Source organism: Lynx rufus, unplaced genomic scaffold (genome assembly GCF_022079265.1).
Source record: "Lynx rufus isolate CCGP_SWC_20201006 ecotype Redwood Valley unplaced genomic scaffold, mLynRuf1.p SCAF_1, whole genome shotgun sequence".
NCBI lineage: Eukaryota > Metazoa > Chordata > Mammalia > Carnivora > Felidae > Lynx > Lynx rufus.
In genome coordinates, this window is record NW_025814823.1 from 191018222 (window position 1) to 191038573 (window position 20352).

General features: G+C 38.3%; 1 protein-coding gene across 1 annotated transcript in view; it reads right to left on the reverse strand.

The window, feature by feature from the left end:
• Positions 1–6900: 6900 nt before the first annotated feature.
• SGCD (sarcoglycan delta) overlaps positions 6901–20352 on the reverse strand; it is a 576378-nt gene continuing 562926 nt past the window's right edge. Inside the window, exons 8-9 of the mRNA XM_047092045.1 lie at positions 8591–8714; positions 6901–7244 (exon numbers count right to left, since the gene is read on the reverse strand). Of these exons, the coding sequence (XP_046948001.1) occupies positions 7071–7244; positions 8591–8714 (298 nt within the window). The 3' untranslated portion in view covers positions 6901–7070. The remainder of the gene's footprint in view (positions 7245–8590; positions 8715–20352) is intronic.

A 20352-nucleotide genomic window follows, 5' to 3' on the forward strand; every position in this document is an offset into this window, starting at 1 on the left:
GCCACTGTTCAGACAAGAATTGGCAAATAGGTCCCATTTCCAACTCAGATCAATGGTTGTGATGGTCTGAGTGCTTTGTCAAGAAGAATTCTGCTCACAGGGAGGGGTATGGCCCATTAGTAATGGTTGACAAGGTATGGCATGTGGGTCTCCAGCCATTATTAGAGCCTAAGTGGCCACCTTGGGTATTGAATACATAATGCTAACTGAGTTCTTGCTACAATGGCAGAGATTGAGTTCCCTTCTATTTGATTCTTTCCTTAAGTTTTGCCACAAGTAAAGGTCAGGAAGTATGATAATCAAGACCTCATCTAAAATAAGATCTTTGTCTTTTGAAGTGAGGAATAGGAGAAGGAAATGTATGTGTGCAGAAATGCTGACTTGCTTAGCCTATGCCTATAAATCACTAAGTATTACAATTTTCTCTTAACTGTAATGCTGACACCCCAGGCATCCTTATTGTAAGGACAAGAAGTCTGACTTAACAAGAATCAAATACAGCAAGCAAAAAAAAAGCTTTTTTTGGTTCCAGATTCTATTGTTCAGACAGATCACTTATATTTTCACTGCAGATATCTCTACTTTAGTACTGGATGCTGTCATGGATGAGAGACTATAGAGATAAAAGTTTTATAGCCTCATCCACCCAAGAAGGTCTAGTCTAACAGCTGGTAGGAGACACTTCTCAACACCTTGAAAAATAGTTTGACATATTGGTGACTTCATAGCATAGTGGGTTGGAGTTAGACCCACATTCTAGCTCTGCCATTTTCTAACGAGTGGCTTTGGGCAAGTTTCCTAATCTCTTTAAGCCTCAGTTTCCACATCTGTAAATTGGAACTATAATAGAACTTAACTCAAAGGATTGTTTTGAGGATGAAATAAGTGAGTGCATATAAAACACTCAGCATTGTGCCTAACATATAGTGCTTAATGAACATCAATGAAAATTATTATTAAAACTGGAGAATAGAATCCAACATTTGACATATCTTAGAGAAGGCTTCAGATCCATAAAAGTCACTTCCATTTTATGTTAAATTTTGAGGGTGTGATACTTTTTGGAGAGAAGGTTGAGAACTTTGCTCAGATTCTCAAAAGAATCTGTAACCCCCAAATTCAGTATCATCACCAACATCTTCCTCGTTAACAATTATCATTTTCCTGCCTTAGGACACTCCTTTGCTATACTGTTCCTATGTAACCAAACTTGTCAGCTGGGAATTTCTCACATGATGAAATCTGAGCTAACTCTGACTGTCCCCAAATAACCCAAATGGAGAAGTAGGCTGTGAAGACAATGGCAGACGAGAGACCACTAGGCAAGTCTAGCAGGGGCAGAGTAGATTTTAGGTAAAACAGATGTTTCCTTCTTCATGTTTGTTGTATTTATCTGGCCTCAGCTAGGGCTCAGCAATGAAGCAACATCCCCTCATTCGCTACTGAGGATGTCTACATGCCTAATGAGGCATCTTGGACTACTTTGGCTTCCTATTATGACAGGTGGCTTTAGATTCTAAAAAAAACTTCTTGCTTACAGCAAGTTTTCCTTTCTTCTATTCTAATTGCAAAATTCATGGACATGGAACTGATGATATTCACACTTGCTGGGCTGACAGTGAGGAGTAGCAGTTAGCATTGCTGTTGACCTTCTGAGACTGTTCAGTAATGGATTTGATGACATCATCAACACTGTTGATGACATCACACTGCCTATTGCATCAAGGGGCCTCACATTCTTGAACTGCTGTCTTTTCTCCCAGGAAGATGCTAATTTTGTACTCTATCAAGGTATCTGCAACTGTAAGTGTGTGTGTGTGTGGGGGGGTAAAACCAAAGCAAATAACTTCTGTGAGCATGAGTCACCCCAAACTTGCTATTTTTTTCCACACTTGTGCTCTAACAATACTCAAAACAAGGACTTCCCACAAATAATTATTTTTCCTTTGCCATTCAGACCTGCCTTGAGAAATGTCAAGGACTCCATTATGAAGAAAGCTTTTCAGAACCATAGAAATCCCATTGCGTTAGAAAGTGCTAATGTGTGTGGTGTGCTAGTGGAAGCAGCAGGCTTCAGACTGCTTTATCTCCTATCAGTGGGTTTAGCTTTGTGAATGAGAAATTCAGAGGCAACCGTACAATTTTAAATTCAGATTGCCACAAAGAAAGAGATGCATCTGACATCCCAATGCAGTAGTTTTGACTATTTCACTGGAAATATGTTGGAAGGGGGGGAACCTTCCCCTGAGGAGAAAGTGATAAAAGACCAAAAGAGATACATTTTTATCTTTGAGATAAAAAGCCTGTTTTCTAAGGTTGTTTCTTTTATTATAACTTTTTCCCCCACCTGCTACTGGAGCACCATGCAAATGTATCATTCCAGAAACTGCTTCGTTATCCTTTTGTGCCTAAGATTTCCTAGTGCTGGGGAAAGAGAGCAAATAGTCTTGTTTGTAACTTACTTAAATGAGGTTCTCACCTTTCACAGAGCCTTAAAAAACAAGGATCAGGTGCTTATATGGATCTGTTTGTCTCTTTGGTCCAAACATCATGCTACCTTTTGCCTAAAATAAACAAAAGCAAGATATTCTCATGGAGTTGCTTCTGTGGAGGGCAGTGTTGCCAATTTAATCCCCTTTTGGTTGAATCCAGATAAAATGCAAAAGGGCTCTTTCTGTGACATTGATTAGGGTCTGATAAATGGTGGTCGATTTCCTTAAAAAGATCTTTCTGACATGAACATTCATGCTTACAAAGAGTCATTCATTATTGATGCTATTTTAACAATATTGAATAAAAGTATGGACTTAGCAATAGGCTATTGACTGAAGGGAGAAATCTCTGGTAGGAACTTGCCTTACTACACAGAGGTAGACAGGGTAGAATTCAAAATAGGTCTTTTTTTGCACTCCTGCTACACCAAAGAACACAGACCCAACTCCTTGAAAACAAAATCAAACTGGTATTGATCTGGTTTCCCCAACAAAACACCTTCATAAAAGACTTTTACTGTATTTTTTTCTTCCCACATATTTTCAGATGCTGCCTCCAAAATTTCTTATTATTCTTTTAACATTATTTATTGGTCCCACCAACCATTCAGGCCTGGTGGGGATGTAGGAATGGTAAGCACACTGGAGGTATAAATAACTGAGGTGATGGACGTCAACAAAATACGTTAGGTCAAAAGTGTTCTCTGGAGGACCATGGAATGTGCGTTTTTCTGGAACAGGTGATGGTGAGCTGGAACCTATGAAACTGCAGAACAGTCTCTTCAGGAGAAAGATTCTAAATTTAATTATAGGACCTTTGCTTCTCTTCTTGTCTTACACAATGCTGACCAGAGAAAGCACCTCTCTATTAAGGGTTCTAAGACAACTCTTGGAGAATCACAGCTTTCCTTTTGTACCAAGGCTTCCTCTGATTCCATCTTCCCTTTTCTCAAGAATCCTGTGAACTTGGATTTCTAAGACAAGTGGATCACTTTTATACATAGCATAGGGCTAATCTTTTTTTCTGTAGGCAAGTATTTATATTTCCAAGCATCCAGGGAAATGTAGGGTTACTCCATGCTTCCTTGGAATTCCTTCCAGGTCTAACACATGGCACAAATGACCTCTACGTCAGGGGTTGGCAAACTTTTTCTGTAAAGATCCAAATTGTATTTTATGCTTTGCAGGCCATGAAGTCTCTGACACAGTTACTTGGCCCTGCTGTCACAGAATGAAATCAGCCACAGACATCAAGGAAATGAATAAATGTGTCTGTGTTACAATAAAACTTTATCTACAAAGACTGGTGATGACCCAAGTTTGGTCTAGGGACCACAATTTGCTGACACCTGCTCTAGAGTTAAACTTTAAGCAATCTTTGGTCTATGGTTGATGGATGTACAATGAAAACCATCCAAAGGAAACTGACCTAAAGGAAGTTAAAGCCAATTCAAGTTTATAAGATCTATCCCTTGGGAAAAAGAACAATTAAAAAGCCTCACACCGAGTTTCCACCTACAGAGATGCCACCATAAGGGCTTTTGACAACCTTTGTCATATGTTAGTAGGTTACCACTGAACTTTTATGACTTATTGAACAGATAACAAATATAAATGAGGGCTAAACGTTTGGAGATCACTTTAATTTTTAAAAATCTTCTGAAGAATATTAGCATACTAGAACTTCTAGAATATTGACGATTCATTTGAACTCTTTGTTATACCCCCTGCTCCTTAATATCCTCAAAGACGTGATTGTCTAGAAGATATTATATATAAAGATGAGAAAGAATCTCAATTTCTAAAATTAAAGTTTATCAGATTTTAATGTAAAAGATTTTTTTTTTCCAGAATTAAAACTTTTTCTCATGACCATGGACAAATTTTCTAGTTGGAGGAAGTTGGGAGAAAAAAATTATACACTTAAGAACTTAAAATTCATTTTACCGAATTCTGCAGTCAGAACTGAAATACATGATTTAATCTATGCCAAGTTTCCTGCTTATTACCTGGTATAATGTGGTCACTTAGCACAAATGAAAACCAGAATTTTTTATTATGTCTGTCCCCCACAGGTGCTTCATTTCTATTCTTGGTTTGCTATTATTATTTTTATCCTATTTGTGATCTGATTACCTTTAGGATTAAATTCTGCAAGTGGGCTCCCATTACTTTTTTTTTTTTTATATTGGCATAAAATTACCAAGGGGCTCATCTTAGACTTTCATATAACGATTAGAACAAACTCAGAGGGAAGAGGTTCAGGGAACCTTCTGTTTTCTTGTCATCCATATATAGTGTACTTGAGATGGTAAAATACAAAGATGGTCTCTCTGCTTAAAAACACTTAGTCTTAAGGTAATTAGCCATGGAGGGCCTCACAGCTACTACTGTTTATTTGAATGACGGGGCGGGGTATGCTCCTCGGGGCCAAGGGGGGCTTCTTCTATTTGGCAAAACCCTGTATATAGTACATGCAGATTCTGGCAGTATGATCCTACAGGAAAGAATACCGATGGAGAGCAACTTAACATGTTTTTAGGGTTTTCCTTTTTAGACTCTTAGTGTTGCAAACTAAGTAGTCTTGCCCGTGAACAACTCAATTCCTCTACATGGGATACCGAGAAGGAGTGACTGGAGGGGGTATGGGGTCTGGAAGCCAGCAGGGCTGCTGGTCAAGCTAGGAAACCACCCCTCCTCACCCCCCGCCCCACTCCTAAAGCAACACACAGCTTGCTTTTTACATCCTTTGTATACAAACCTCAGCCTGATGCTTGAGTGTCATCTCAAAAATATCAAACCTCATATTCGTTTCCAAAACTTTCTCTGCTTGTGAAGTAAGAAAAATTAAAACCTTGTTGAAGAAAAAAAAAACGCAAATGCCATCCAGGCCTACCAATATGACCTCACTTAGGATTGTGGGGCCGCTGCTTGCCAAACGGCATCCAGGACTGTCTAAGCCAGTTACAACTCCATACGGGCTCCTGAGAGTCCATGTCTGTCAGCCACCTGGTTTGTCTACCAGTTTTTAAGATGCCCACTCATGACTAAACCATTCCCCCTCCAATCGCCCAAAAATAAACTACAGGTAACAACAAGATAAATAGGATGTGCTTCTCCTTGCTGAGTGCATTGACTTAAGGCATAGGCACATTTCTCCCTCTTTGAACAGAGATGGTGTAATCCCCTGTCCCAGCACAAGAGCTGGCCAGGGTGACCCTGGAGCATGACGATGAAGGTGGAGGGATGAGAGGTAGCTGATGGCGGGAACTAGGGAGGTGCCTCCACGTATGGGGGAGTGATTTCGCTGGGCCGTTGGGGACACGGTGAGTCTGAGAGAGACACTTGACTCAGTTTATATTAATTTCCAGTGACCATTTCTGGGGGCAGGTATTTTAGATCAGTGATTGCTGGGTCGGTATTCTTGGAGAAAATATAATGGTGGATTTAGGAATATAAATATCCCAACAAAAATATATATAAGGATATTGAAGCTAGAGTTTGTGCGTATCTTTAGAAATAAAAAGGCAAGTCTCCCAATTACCTACCAATCCCAGGAAATATATAAAAATTAATTAGGTTTTCTAGGCTCCTCTTAATTAGGTTTCCATTCCCAAATGGTTTCTCTTGGGGTGGGGGTTCCTCTCTTAAGGATTTTGAGGCTGGAGTCCACTGGATAAAGTCACAAGTGAGGATGAAACAGACTTTGAGCCATTTTTTTTCCTTTAAACAGAGACATATCACCCATTTATTCTTTTCCTGTCAGGCCACTGAGTAGCTTCCAGCCGACTGAGGAGCAGCTGTTATCCTATTTTGTGCTGATTTACAACTCCTATTTTGACTGTGGGATAATATGTAATTTTGAAGAAACATAGCAGGAGTTGGGTGGGCAGTTTGAACTTTGCTAAAATTCATCCTCCACATTCATCCAACTACAAAGGCCCCAGTACATTCGGCTGTGAAGGGAGAACACCATTTTGAGTTCCCACAGCCAACTTCTATGGCACTGCCCCATCCCTAACTTGAAGAAGGGGAAGTTGGCGAGACTTACGAAAGCTAAAAACGGAAACGAAGTATCTACTGCAATACAAGGGTCTCAGTGCTTGAGTGTGACTTAGAGATTCCCGCCATCACTGCCTTGTAATGACACTAAAGGGGAAGATGCGTGGCTGCTTAAACATGTAGGTGACTATTTGGTAAGAGTCTGATACACTGTGTGGTTTTGAAGGGTCTGGGGAATATTGGGCCTGAATTAGTGTTTTGATTTTATCATGTAGGTGGTAGGGTTGAAATGGAAATGATGGTGGATATCACAGGGTCACCCATGGTTCCTTTTGTACTGAAACCTCATTTTATACAGAGGATATATATATTTATTTATATATATTTATATATATTTATAGCCACCCACACACATACGCATACACCCACGTCCACACCCACACCCACACCCACACACACACACACACACAAGGTCTTTGATAGGCTTTCTGTGTTCTAGTAAAAATAGCTGGCAGCCAGTGTCTAAAGCCAAAAATGGCCTTTATGCTGCCAACAAGGTCCACTATGGATGGTCTCTCAAAGGCAGACACTTGTGTTTATCTGACAAGTGGAACCAGTTCCTGCCTGGGACAGGAATAATCTCCCATTGGCGCAGACGCAGATCTCGAAGACCTTCTGCCTCGTTCCTGTAGGCGTGTAGGATCCATGAGGCAGTCTAGGTAGTTTGATTTTCGCAGCATCTAACTTAATCTAAAGAAAGTGAACAGGAAGGAAAGAGGAGTTAGAAGCTGCCCTTTATTCTCTTGACATTCAGAAACAGTAGATGAAGTTCAACTGCTGTGTTGAGTATTCTAGGCCCTGGGAATTCAGAGACGAACGTGACAGATAAAGTCTCTATCCTCAGGGAAGCATATATTCTACCAAGACAATGTCTCACTGGTCTATATTAGCATTTTACAAAAAGTATATCATGTAGAATATGATGAGAGTCCTAGAGTGAAATGAATTTGGAAATGCAAGGTTAATAATTTCTTTACTATGGATGGGCCTTCACACCCCAGCTCTGTGTGCATGGGAAGACTGCAAGAATATGCAGTGCTTTCTGGTCTTGAATGACTGTTAAGATTATAATGAATTCCTCCAGAGTCTGAATTCTGAGAGCTATAATCTGCATATGTGATATAGCCACTATTTCTACACGTGTATGATTTGGGGTTTGTGGCTGTTTGAAGAGACCATTTTGATAACTGAATACTTTATCTAACTAGGTCTTTTAAAACAAATATAGCAAATGCCAAACCCATCAAGACGTGGATTGGGTACACAGAAGCAGGTGGGGATGGGAAACCTCTAACTAGATATGAAAAGTGGAATACAGTTTTGATTTTAAAAAAATACACATTTTTTCCATCTATTTAAAAACTCTTAAATGGAAAAGTTCACCTATGCACGTGACAGAGACATTTTTAAAAGTTTGCAGTTCAATCTTATTTTCTTGGGGATTTGCTTTACTTTGTCTACACAAACCCAAGTAGCTATTCTATTCACCAAAGTTGGATTATATTGGGTAGAAGAATTAATATCTTCAGTCCTCCAACGTCTTCTTGCCTAGTCTTACCCTATTTAAGGTTTGCCTTGTTCTGATTTGGGATAGCTGTTGGATCACACTCTCCATTCTCAAAGTAGAACCATACAATGTAAACTTTGAAAGTCACTGTGAGTAAATTAAGCTCAGCTTGAGTTAGATGTACATGATATACAGCTTAATCATGCCAGCTACCTAAATCTTACTTTCGGGTGATGAGAGAGAGAATTTAGAAATAGCATTCATTTTTATAGCCGTGTGTATAATTCTCTACTTGTAGTACATGCTATTACTTCAGCGCTTACAAACAATGAGCCATAACTCTTCTGTGTTGTGGGTTAAGCTTATAACGGTGCTGTTCAACATATTTGTTCCCGAAACAAAACCTGATTGGCTCCTCTTGTTTGAAAGTGGGATCAACTTCAGTGCCACGGGAGTCTGGGAAAGGTGTGGGAAAGGTTGGCTTGTTTGGAGCTGGATCTCTCTGAATTTGTGTCCTTCTCACACCTACCTCTCCATCTTTGGACTCCAGCCTCAGCTCTGTTCTGCAGGTGGCTTCCATGTTGCCGGCTTCTGCATTTATTTCGACTCCTTTTGGGGCCTCCATCACCAGAGACCGGGTCGGGGACTCCAACCTGAAATACACACAAGACTAACACTAAAAATCCCATTTTGTTGTTTTGTTTTGTTTTGTTTTTGGTAAATTTGAGAGGGAGTTGCTGCTCAGAGCATTGAAACAAAACAGCATTTCTGTATTCGTGCTGGAAATTCTTCTAGCTTTGTTTTACAAACCTGGTCAGGTTTATGACAGAGGACATAACCTACCTGGGCATGGTCTTCATTGCATATGATGAAGATTATAAAGAAGGTGTTCTAGGATCCTGGCTTCATTTTATCTCACACCCAGCTAATTATTGCTTTATTGGTGTAGTTAACCAAGTTCTCACATAACTTTTATTTATTTTTAGAGTAAGGCTATCTCAGGTCTAAACTGAGCTTTCTAAAATTGGTAGATACTCCTTCTACTTTGTCGAAAGAAGCAGCATCAGAGGTTAAAGCAAGAGACCTACCAGTTAGACATGCCTGACTCAAGCCCCGGGGCTGCCAGTAGTAGGTGACTTTCGCAAGACTCTTCTCTCCTCACTTCTTTCTTTTCCAAAATTTCTCGATTTCTCCTTAGTTTTCTCATCTATAAAGTGCCTCAAATGGTGCTTGGCACATTGGAAATGCAGTGTATGTATTAACTGTTCCTATTACCGCTGCTGCTATTGTTTTTATACCATGGAATCATAAAGAAATCTCTGGCCTTACTCAAATAGTTGTCAAAAGAAGAGCTGAACGGATCCTTGGTTGCTGGGGGAGGGAGAGGGTAAGGACTTTGACTACAAAGGGGCAGAATGGCAAGGAGAGGTTTTTAGTGATAAACTTTTTTTTGTATCTTGATTGTAGCGGTGGTCACATGACACTCTGTGTTTGGGAAAACTCACATAACTGTACCCTCAAAGAGTGGATTTTATTGTATGTAATTAAAAAAGGAGAGAAGGTGAATCAGCTACACTTATGTTAATTATTATGACCCAACATGATAACACTCCTTAGAAAGATCTTTGCGTAACTAATTTAACGTGAGAAATATTGACCATCCCCAGAATAGTCTAGATTTTAGTATTATTGCCAAATAGAAATGAATGAACATCTTCTCTGTTTACCAAGAAAGTACCCCAACTTAGGAAGCACAGACCTCAGCATGGCTCTCAACTGCTCTGATTCAGACCAGTCTCCTGTGTTTTATTCATATGCTCCCAACTTTCAGACACCTGGAACATGTTCACAAGGAACAGCATCCTCTCTGCCAACTGCTGGCGCCCTGTACTGCGTCCACCACTCCTTGCAAACCCTCTCAGGTTTCAGCAAGTGGCAGGAAGAATGAGCTGACCAGGGGGGACACCACCATGGAGCAATCCCAAGCCTCATCCCACAGGTGCCAAGAGAGGGCTTTTCTATGCTTCTCAGTCTGGGTTCCTGATGTTTGCTTCTAGGCAGCAGCGTTCTCCACTGATGTTTGTATTTCCCCTGCAGTGACTCAACCAGAGTCCCAAAGAAAAATGACAGGTCTGTAGCACTGGTGAAAGATTGACTTGAGCTTCTGTGGAACTCTCATTTTTCCCTTTGCCATCTCAGCCCTTGTAATGGAAAAAATCCCCCATCCCTCCTGGCTCCTCATAAGTTCTTCCCCAAGTTGGGGCTGAGCCCCCTCTAATTACAATTTACTTCATTTGCACGTGGTTTCTCTCACTTTGCCCTCAATACAAGGAGGGGGGTCTTGACATCAGAGCAATGGGGAGTGACGTCTGTGCAGCGCAGTCTTGCCTAGGACCTTAATCCAACTCCATTCAGCTGCTCCCGCACTCTTGATACTCTCACTTTTGAAACAGGAAGGTGGTTTTGTGCCATTTTCTTTGTTTCTCTCCTGCAAAGTCTGGTTGGCTTACAGTTTATCCTGCATTTTGTAACGTCTTTTCTTGGTACTAACGTTGATACCTTTTACCCTCAGAAAGGCATAAGTTTCCCCTCTGGTAATATTTTTGTTCAACTCCAGCTTCCTTCACCCAATTCTCAATGGCACAGCTGTCATCCATCTTCTCCAGGTGACAGTCTCATGCCATCTTCTCTTTCCCCTTCCTTCTTCTTCCCTCCCCCTCTTATTTGACCAGTTAGCCTACAGCTTCTCCCTACTCAGTATACTAATGTATCTCTAACCTAGGCTATTTGACTGCCTCGCAAGTTTTGTCTCTCATTCTTCCTTTCTTTCCAGTGTACTTCACAAATGGGTCTACCTCCTGAAGTGCATTTTGAATATGTCACTTCTTGTATCAGTAGGTGATGGGCACCGTGCAAAGTGCTTTATACATATTACCTCATTTAATCCTTCACAAAAACCCTATGATTTCGATATACTCTCTTAGTCTTGATAGTGCACAGAAGGATGCAAAGGTAAGAGACTTGCTCAGGGTTGTACATCTAGTAAAAGGGCATAGGTGAGATTCAAACCCAGGTTTAGTGGAATACCAAAGCCAGTATGTTTTCCACTATATCTTACCACTTACAGAAAAATTGGACTTCTTTCTTGTCTATCATATCTTCACACCATTCTTTAAATTTTGTTTATTTGAGAGAGAGAGAGAGAGAGAGAGAGAGAGAGAGAGAGAGAGAGGCAGAGAGAGAGGGGAGAGAGAATTCCGAGCAGGCTCCACAAAGTCAGTGCAGAGCCTGAGGTGGGGCTTGAACTCACGAACTGTGAGATCATGACCTGAGTTGAAGTTGAACACTTAATCAACTTAGCCACCAGGTGCCCCTTCACACCATTCTTTGTAAACCCCACCTCTTCATGGAATTAGCACCTGTATTTCCAAAGCCAGTATCTATAAATAAGAGTGATAGTATTGCATATGGCTCAGTGATACATACTTCCCCGTATGCAATATTTCTCAAAATTTAAATAACTGACATTAGTGACATCAAGTTCAGGACATGGTGAATGTGTTCATATTTGGTATGTGGCATTCAAACAGACTGATCATACAAATAGATAGCTGGGGTAAAAACATTCAAACGGACTGATCATATAAATAGACAGCTGGGGTAAAAACAATTTAACATAGAAAAAAGTGTTTAGAGCTAGGAGAACTTGATCAGATGGCGCGCTGGCATTTCAGATGGACATTAGAATTCCCTTTACTCTTGTGCGCCTTCTGTGGGCTCTGAGATCAGCAGGTGGGCTCCATGGCCAGAGAAGTAGACTCAGAATGACTGCTATCTTTTTCTCCCCTCTCAGTCTTGAAAGTATCAGGGAGCTGAGAAAGGGCGCTACTCTGAAACTGTCTTTTATTGTGAAAAACTACAATAAGGGTAGAAATGGCAATTTCCTGGAAGCAGAGACAAAAAGGTAACTGCATTCTGCTTTGTAGCCTATCTATCTTGATATCTTTTGCTGTTAGGCAGACTTAATAGTTAAGTTCCTTCACATGTTAATCTTTGCCTTGTGATGAAAAGCTCCTACCAGAGCCCTGGGAGCCTGCATAGAGCTCTCCTGTGATGTCAATTTCTGACACTAGATAACCAGTCACAGCACAGTGGCTAAAATAGCATTGAGGAAGGAAAAACGGGAGGCGGCTCCATTCTGATAGGGGGCATTTGAGGGTCCTGCTGGTTCTTGGAAAGAAATACTGCTTCCATTAGAAGAGAGTGCAACCGTCTTATGGCAGGACTGAACAGACTCAGAACTGAAGAATGGCCAGGCAGGGAGGTCCATGGGCTGGGCCAGGTCCTCAGAAACAAGGGTTCTCAACAGTGGGCATCGGAATCACCTGGAGGGCTTGTTAAAATACAGATTGCTGGGCTCCACCCCCAGAGTTTGGATGCAGTAAGTACTCGTGGCAAGTTGAAGCTGCTGGTTCTGGGATCACACTTTGAGAACCACTGCCCTAAAGCAAAGGTCATAATCTCAGGTGCCCACAAAGACTATGCAGGTGATGTAAATCAGTGACCCATAAGAAAGCTGTGAGGAAAACAGTCTCTGCACAGCAATATAAGGCAAGTGATGAAAATGCTTTCCATGGGAGGCAGCTCCTATTCTAATTTGGCTGGTTACTGATGACCTTTGTAATGTCCTGAGCTGTTTTTTTTTTTTTTTCTATTCCCACCTGTGTTAGCTCATAAGTGAGTTTATCCTATAGTTTTTTTTTCAGGTTCCATCACTTTTCTAGATTCTGGATTTCTTATGAAAAATTAGACTGATTTGTATCTGGCCTATTTAAACTCATTTAAAGGACAACCCTCCTTTGGGCACAGAAAGACATTTTTATTAAAATATTTACAGGATTAGCTAGGTTTTGTGTTTTTTGGCAGGTTGGGTTTTGGTAAGTTATATTTTTTCTTGGTATTTTTCCATTTCATATAAAGATTTAAATTTGTTGGCAGAGCTTTTCATAATATCTTTAAATACCCTTGGATTTGTAGTTTTGTAATTTTGGGTCTCAAATATTTTTTTTTCACATCTTTTCCCCCTTGAACAGTATTGCCAATTATTCTTTTCAAAGAACTAACTTTGGGTTTCTCTATCTTACGTTATTTTATTTTATTTATTTATTTATTTTTTCAACGTTTATTTATTTTTGGGACAGAGAGAGACAGAGCATGAACGGGGGAGGGGCAGAGAGAGAGGGAGACACAGAATCGGAAACAGGCTCCAGGCTCTGAGCCATCAGCCCAGAGCCCGACGCGGGGCTCGAACTCACGGACGAGATCGTGACCTGGCTGAAGTCGGACGCTTAACTGACTGCGCCACCCAGGCGGCCCGATCTTACTTTATTTTAAAGTTTGTTTGAGAGAGAGAGTGCGAGCCTGCATATGACTGGGGGAGGGGCAGAGAGGGAGAATGAAAATCCCAAGCGGGCTCCATGTTGTCAGTGCAGAGTACGATGCGGGACTTGAACCCATGAACCGTGAGATCATGACCTGAGCCTAAATCAAGAGTTGGACACCCAACCTACTGAACCACTCAGATGCCCATCTTATTTTTCAAATTTGTTCCTATTTCTTGAATTTCTTCTTCTTTTGTTCTAGATAAATAAGGATAAATCTGCAGTTGTTCTAAGTTCTGAAATATGTTGCCTTCCCTAATTTTTAATATATGAATTTAAGGTTATGCACTTTTTTGGGGGCAGTGTCCCTGTGGAGTATTTATAATATGGGTGCAAATATATTTTTTTAAAATGTTAGTACAATTTTTGCTGTAGTTTATGAGTTTTATAGAGTGTTGTCCTTAATTTCTAAGCATGTAAGATTTTCTAGACTGTATTTTTAGTATGTATTTTCTTGATTGGTTTTGAACTGATAATCTTATAATAGAAAATATTTTATTTATAAAATAAAGTCTTTAAAAATCAAGATTAGGTTTTTGGCCTAGTATGTGTCAATTTTTACAAATATTCATGCCTGTTTGAAAAGACTGTGTTATTGCAATTGTTGGTGCTATCTTCTATATGTGGTTATTAATTCCATATATATAAGATATATATGTGTGTATAGATATATATATATATATATATATATATTTAAAAAGAACAGTTAAACACACACACACATACTTGTTAGGTCAGTTACTAAAAGAAGTATGTTGTTAAATACATTCCAGCATAGAACTGTTATGTCTTTTCTTCTTATGTTGTGTAGTGGTCCTCTTTATTTCTTAAAATGTTTTTTTTTGCCTTAAAATTAATTTTGCCTATTAGTATAGTTCTCACTCTATTTATATTAGTTTCTGTCTTGGACACATTTTTTTCATACTTTTAAATACCAACTATTTTGTATGGTTATGTTTTAGATTTTCTCATGTAACTGGATTATTTTTTCTTTCTGATGATTTTTTATTGAAATCTACATACAGTGAAATGCACAGATCTTTTTATTTTATTGACAAACATATATATTGAAAGTGTACAATGTGACCTTTTGGAGAGGGTCATGTGCTTTTTTCCTTAACTGAAGCATAGTTTACACATGTTAACATTTTTCAGGTGTACAACGTAGTGATTCAAAGACTATATGTTATGTTATACTCACTACAATGCAGCTACCATCTGTCACCATAGAACACTCTTATTCATTCCATAACTACTGGAGTCTGTATCTCCTCTCCATGACCTATTTTGCTAACCCCCACTACTCCTTTACTCTCTGGCAGCCATCAGTTTGTTCTCTGTATTTATGGGTCTGATTTTGTTTTTTGTTTATTCATTTGTTTTTTAGATTCCTCATATAACTGAAATCACATGGTATTTGTCTTTCTCTGACTTATTTCACTTGGCATAATACCCTCTAGGTCCATTCATGTCAGAAATGGCAAGATCTCATCCTTTTTTTGTGGCTGAGTAATATTCCATTTGTGTGTGTGTGTGTGTGTGTGTGTGTGTGTGACATCATCTTTATCCTTTCATCTATGGATGGACATTTTGGTTGCTTCTATATCTTGACTATGTAAACAATGCTGCGGTAAACATGGAGGCATATTTTCAAATTAGCATTTTCATTTTCTTTGCATAAATAACCAGTAGTGGAATTACTGAATTGTATGGTATTTCTATTTTTAATTTTTTGAGGAATCTCCACACTGTTTTCCACAGTGGCTGCACCAATTTACATTCTCACCAACAGTGCCTAAGGGTTCCTTTTTCTCCACATCCTTGCCAACATTTGTTATTTCTTGTCTTTTTGATTCTAGCCATTCTGATAGGTGTATGGTGGTATCTCATTGTGGTTTTGATTTGCATTTCCCTGATGATTAGTGATGTTGAGCATTTCTCACATGACTGTTGACCATCTGTATGTCTTCTTTAAAATAATATTTATTATTCAGGTCCTCTGTCCATTTTTTAAATTGGGTTATTTGTGGGGCTTTTGGTATTGAATTGTATCAGTTATTTATATATTTTAGATATTAACCCCTTGTCAGAAATATCATTTGAAAATAATCTTATCCCACCCAATAAGTTGCCTTTTAATTTTGTTCATGGTTTCCTTTTCTGGGCAAAACTTTTTAGTTTGACATGGTTCCAACAGTTTATTTTTGCTTTTTGCCTGAGGAGACATAGCTAGAAAAAAAAATGTTGCTAAGGCTGATATCAAGGAAATAGTGTCTGTTTTCTTCTAGGATTTTTATGGTCATGTCTCACACTTAGTTCTTTAATATATTTTGAGTTTATTTTTGTGTATGGTGTAAGAAAGTGGTCCAGTTCATTATTTTGCACAAGGCTGTCCAATTTTTATCAGCACCATTTATTGAAGAAACTGTCTTTTCCCCATAATATATTCTTGCCTCCTTTGTAGTATATTAATTGACCGTGCAAATATGGGTTTATTTCTCGGCTCTCTGTTCCATTGATCTCTGTGTCTATTTTCGTGCCAGTGCCACACTGTTTTGCATACTACAGCTTTGTAATCTATCTTGAAGTCTGGGATTGTGATACCTCCATCTCCATTCATTTTTCTCAATATTGATTTGGCTGTTTGGGCTTTTTTGTGCTTCCATACAAATTTTAGGATTATTTCTTCTAGTCTTGTGAAAAATGCTATTGGTATTTTGATAGGGATTGTATCAAATCTGTAGGTTTCTTGGGGCAGTATGGACATTTTAACAATATTAATTCTTCCAATTCATGAGCATAGTATGTCTTTATATTTGTGTCATGTTCAATTTCTTTCATCAGTGCTTTATAGTTTTTACAGTACAGGTGTTTCACTTTCTTGGTTAAGTTGATTCCTATATATTTTATTTTTTTGGTATAATTATAAATGGAATTGTTTTCTTAATTTCTCTTATACTTTCAGGGTATAGAAATGCAGTGGATTTCTGTATATTAATTTTGTATCCTGAAACTTTCCTGAATTCATTTATTGTTTCTAGTAGTTTTTTGGTGGGTCTCATGTCATCTGCAAAACGTTTTCTCCATCTATTGGGATAAGATGATTTTTATTCTTTTTGTTGATGTGGTGTATCACATTGATTGATTTGAGAATACTGAACCATCCTTGCATCCCCAGAATAAATCTCACTAGATTGTGGAAAATAATCTTTTTAATGTACTGTTGAATGTGGTGAATTTGTTCAGGAGTTTTGCATCTATGTTCATTAGGGATATTGGCCTGTAGTTTTCTTTTTTGGAAGTGTCTTTGTCTAATTTTGGTATCCAGTGTATTTTCAGCCTTGTGAAATGTATTGGGAAGCTTTCTTTCCTCTTCTATTTTTTGAAATAGTTTGAGGAGAATGGGTATTAACTTTTCCTTAAATGTTTCATAGAATTCACCTTGTGAATCCATCTAGCCTGGACTTTTATTTCTTGGGAGTTTTTTTGATTATTGATTCAATTTTGTTTTGTTCAGATTTTCTATTTCTTTCTGATTCAGTTTTGGAAGATTGTATTTTTCTAGCGATTTATCCATTTTTTCCAGGTTGTTCAATTTGTCGGCATATAATTTTTCATAGTAGTTTCATAATCCTGTGTATTTCTGTGGTGTTGGTTGTTTCTGCTCCATTTCTTATTTCATTTGTGCCCTCTCTTTTTTTCTTGATGAGTTTGGGTAAAGGATTATCAATTTTACCTTTTCAAAGAACCAGCTCTTGGTTTCATAGATCTTATTCTATTGGGATATTTTAGTCTTTATTTCATTTATTATTGCTCTCATTTTTGTTATTTCCTCCCTTCTCTAAACCTTGAGCTTTGTTCTTTTTTTCTAATTCCTTTAAGAGTAGGGTTATATTGTTTGAAACTTTTATTATTTCTTGATAGCCTTTAATCACTATAAAGTCCCCTCTTAGAACTTTTTTTTTTTTAATTTTTTTTTTCAATGTTTTTATTTATTTTTGGGACAGAGAGAGACAGAGCATGAACGGGGGAGGGGCAGAGAGAGAGGGAGACACAGAATCGGAAACAGGCTCCAGGCTCTGAGCCATCAGCCCAGAGCCTGATGTGGGGCTCGAACTCACGGACCGCGAGATCGTGACCTGGCTGAAGTCGGACGCTTAACCGACTGCGCCACCCAGGCGCCCCTCTTAGAACTTTTTTCACTGTGTCCCAAAGATTTTGGAGCATTGTGCTTTCATTTTCATTTGTCTCCCTGTATTTTTCGATTTCCTCTTTGATTTTTTCATTGGTCACTGGCTGTTTGGTAGCATGTTGTTTAGTCTCCACATATTTGTGTTTTTTTTTTCCCCAGATTTGTTTTGTTTTGTTTTGTTATTGTGATTGATTTCTAGTTCTATACTGCTGTGGCCAGGAAAGATGCCTGCTATGATTTCAGTTTTCTGAAATTTATGGAGACTTGTTTTGTGGTCTAACATGTGATCTATCCTGGAGAATGTACCATGTGCACTTGAAAAAAATGTGTATTGTGTTGTTTTGTATATATCTGTTATATATGATGGGATGGGATGTTCTGTATATATCCATTAAGTCTATCTAGTCTATTTGTCATTCAAAGATAGTATTTCCTTCTTGATTTTCTGTCTAGATGATTTACCCAGTGACAGTCCCCTACTATTATTATATTATTGTCAATTTCTCCCTTTATGTCTCTGAAAAATTTTTTTATGTATTTAGGTGTTCCTATGTTGGGTGCCTAGATATATACAACTGTTCTATCCTCTTGTTGAATTGACCCCTTTATAATTATGTAATGCCATTCTTTGTCTTTAGTTGGAGTCTTTGTTTTAAAGTCTATTTTGTCTTATATAAGTAGCGCTACCTTGGCTTTTTTTTAACCTCAATTTGCATGCAATATATTTTTTCATCCTTTCACTTATAGTCTGAATGTGCCTTTAGGTTTGAAGTGTTCTACACAAGTAGACCATGACAAAAGTAATGAGATGTCACTTACAATATTAGTTTAAAAAAGGCTAAGACTTCCATATTGGGTTAGTGCTCTCATTCCCTCACTCTGCGGTATGCCATCTGCTATCTTGAGAGCTGTCCTATGGAGATATCTAAGAAACTGAGGAAGCCCATTAGCCTATGAGGAATCAAGACCCTCAATCCAACAGTCTACAGGAAAATGAATCTTGCCAACAACCTCAGGAGTGTTTTTGGAAATAGATCCTCCCCAAGCCAAGCATTTGAAAAGACACAGCCTTGACCAACAGCTTAACTGCAGCCTCACAACTGATCTTGAGTTAGAGGCATCACTACATTGCAATCAGATTTCTGACCCACAGAAACAGTGAGATAACGTCTATTGCTTTAAGTTTTTAAGCTTTAGGGTAATGTGCCATATAGCAGTAGAATAATACAATAAGAAACTGCCAAACCATTTTCCAAGATGCACAGTTTTACATCCCTACTACCAATATTGATGTAAGTAAAACTATTCTGGTGGCTATGAATTGGTACTTTAGTCATCATCTTTCTGATGACTAATTACTTTAAGCAGCTTTTCATGTGCTTATTGGCTACTCACAGATGTTCTTTTGAGAGGGATCTTTTAAATCTCATGCCCAACTTTTTTTTTTTACAGTTATTTGTATTTTTATTATTGATTTACTATATATTTTGTGTAAAAGTTCTTTTTCAGATATATATATAGGATATGGTATATATCCAGTATTTTCTCCTACTCCATGATTGGGCTTTTCTGTTTCTTTTTCTTCCTCTCCCTCCCTCCCTCCTTTCTTTTCCAACACTATCTTGATGAATTTATGTTGAGTACTTTTTGTACCTTTTCTAATAAACCAACACCTACACCAGGGTCACAAAGATAGCCTCTTATATTTTCTTCTAGAAGCTTTATAGTTTTAGCTCTTATATTAGATTTATGATCCATCTTGAATTAGTTTTTAAGAATAGTATTGAGTACTCTCCCAAGAGATTTACCCTGTTGCTGCAGCACCATTTATTGAAAAGATATTCCTTTCCCCACTGAATAGCACTGTTTGGTTGAAAATCAATTAACCATTTTGATAGATCTATTTCTAAAGTCTCTATTCTGTTCTGTTTATCTATCTATGTCTAACCTTATGCTAATACCGTCCTGACTGCGTTCATAAGTCTCAAAATCAGGTAGTGTCAGTCCTTTAACCTTTGTAAAAGGAAAACAGATTCTTTTGGCTATTCTATAGCCTTTCCTTTTCCATATGAAATGTTAAAGCCTGTTGGGATTTTAATTATGAACCCATAAAACAATTTTGGGGAGAGTTGATATCTTAACAATATTGATTCTTTAATGGATTTTCTTTTTAAATCTAGCTGCCCAAATTCACCATTCTTCATTTATATGCTATTATTACATATTTTGGCTTGTATTCTTTAATCCAGAAAGATTACTGTCTATATACTATTTATATGTCTACGTAGTTTCTACTTTCTTCCGTTATTCTGTCACCTTAAAATTCCCTTTGTTTTTAACATAAAACAAAATTCTTGGTATTTTCTTTCAGTGATGGTCTGCTGGGCCAAATCTTTACTTTTGTTTTTCTGGAATAAATCTTTAAATTTTGTGCCCTACCCTGTGGGAGGAATTTTAGCTGGATGCACAACTATGTTGACGGTTATTTTGTCTGAGAACTGAAGATATCATTCCTTTGTATTCCCATTCTCACAGTTGTTGTTAAGAGATCAGCTGTCAGTCTAATTTCAGTTCTAGAACTTCTATTTGGTTCTTTCCTCTCCTGTTGCTTTTTATAGTTGGTATTTTGGTATGTTATTCTGATGTGTCTCGATGTGG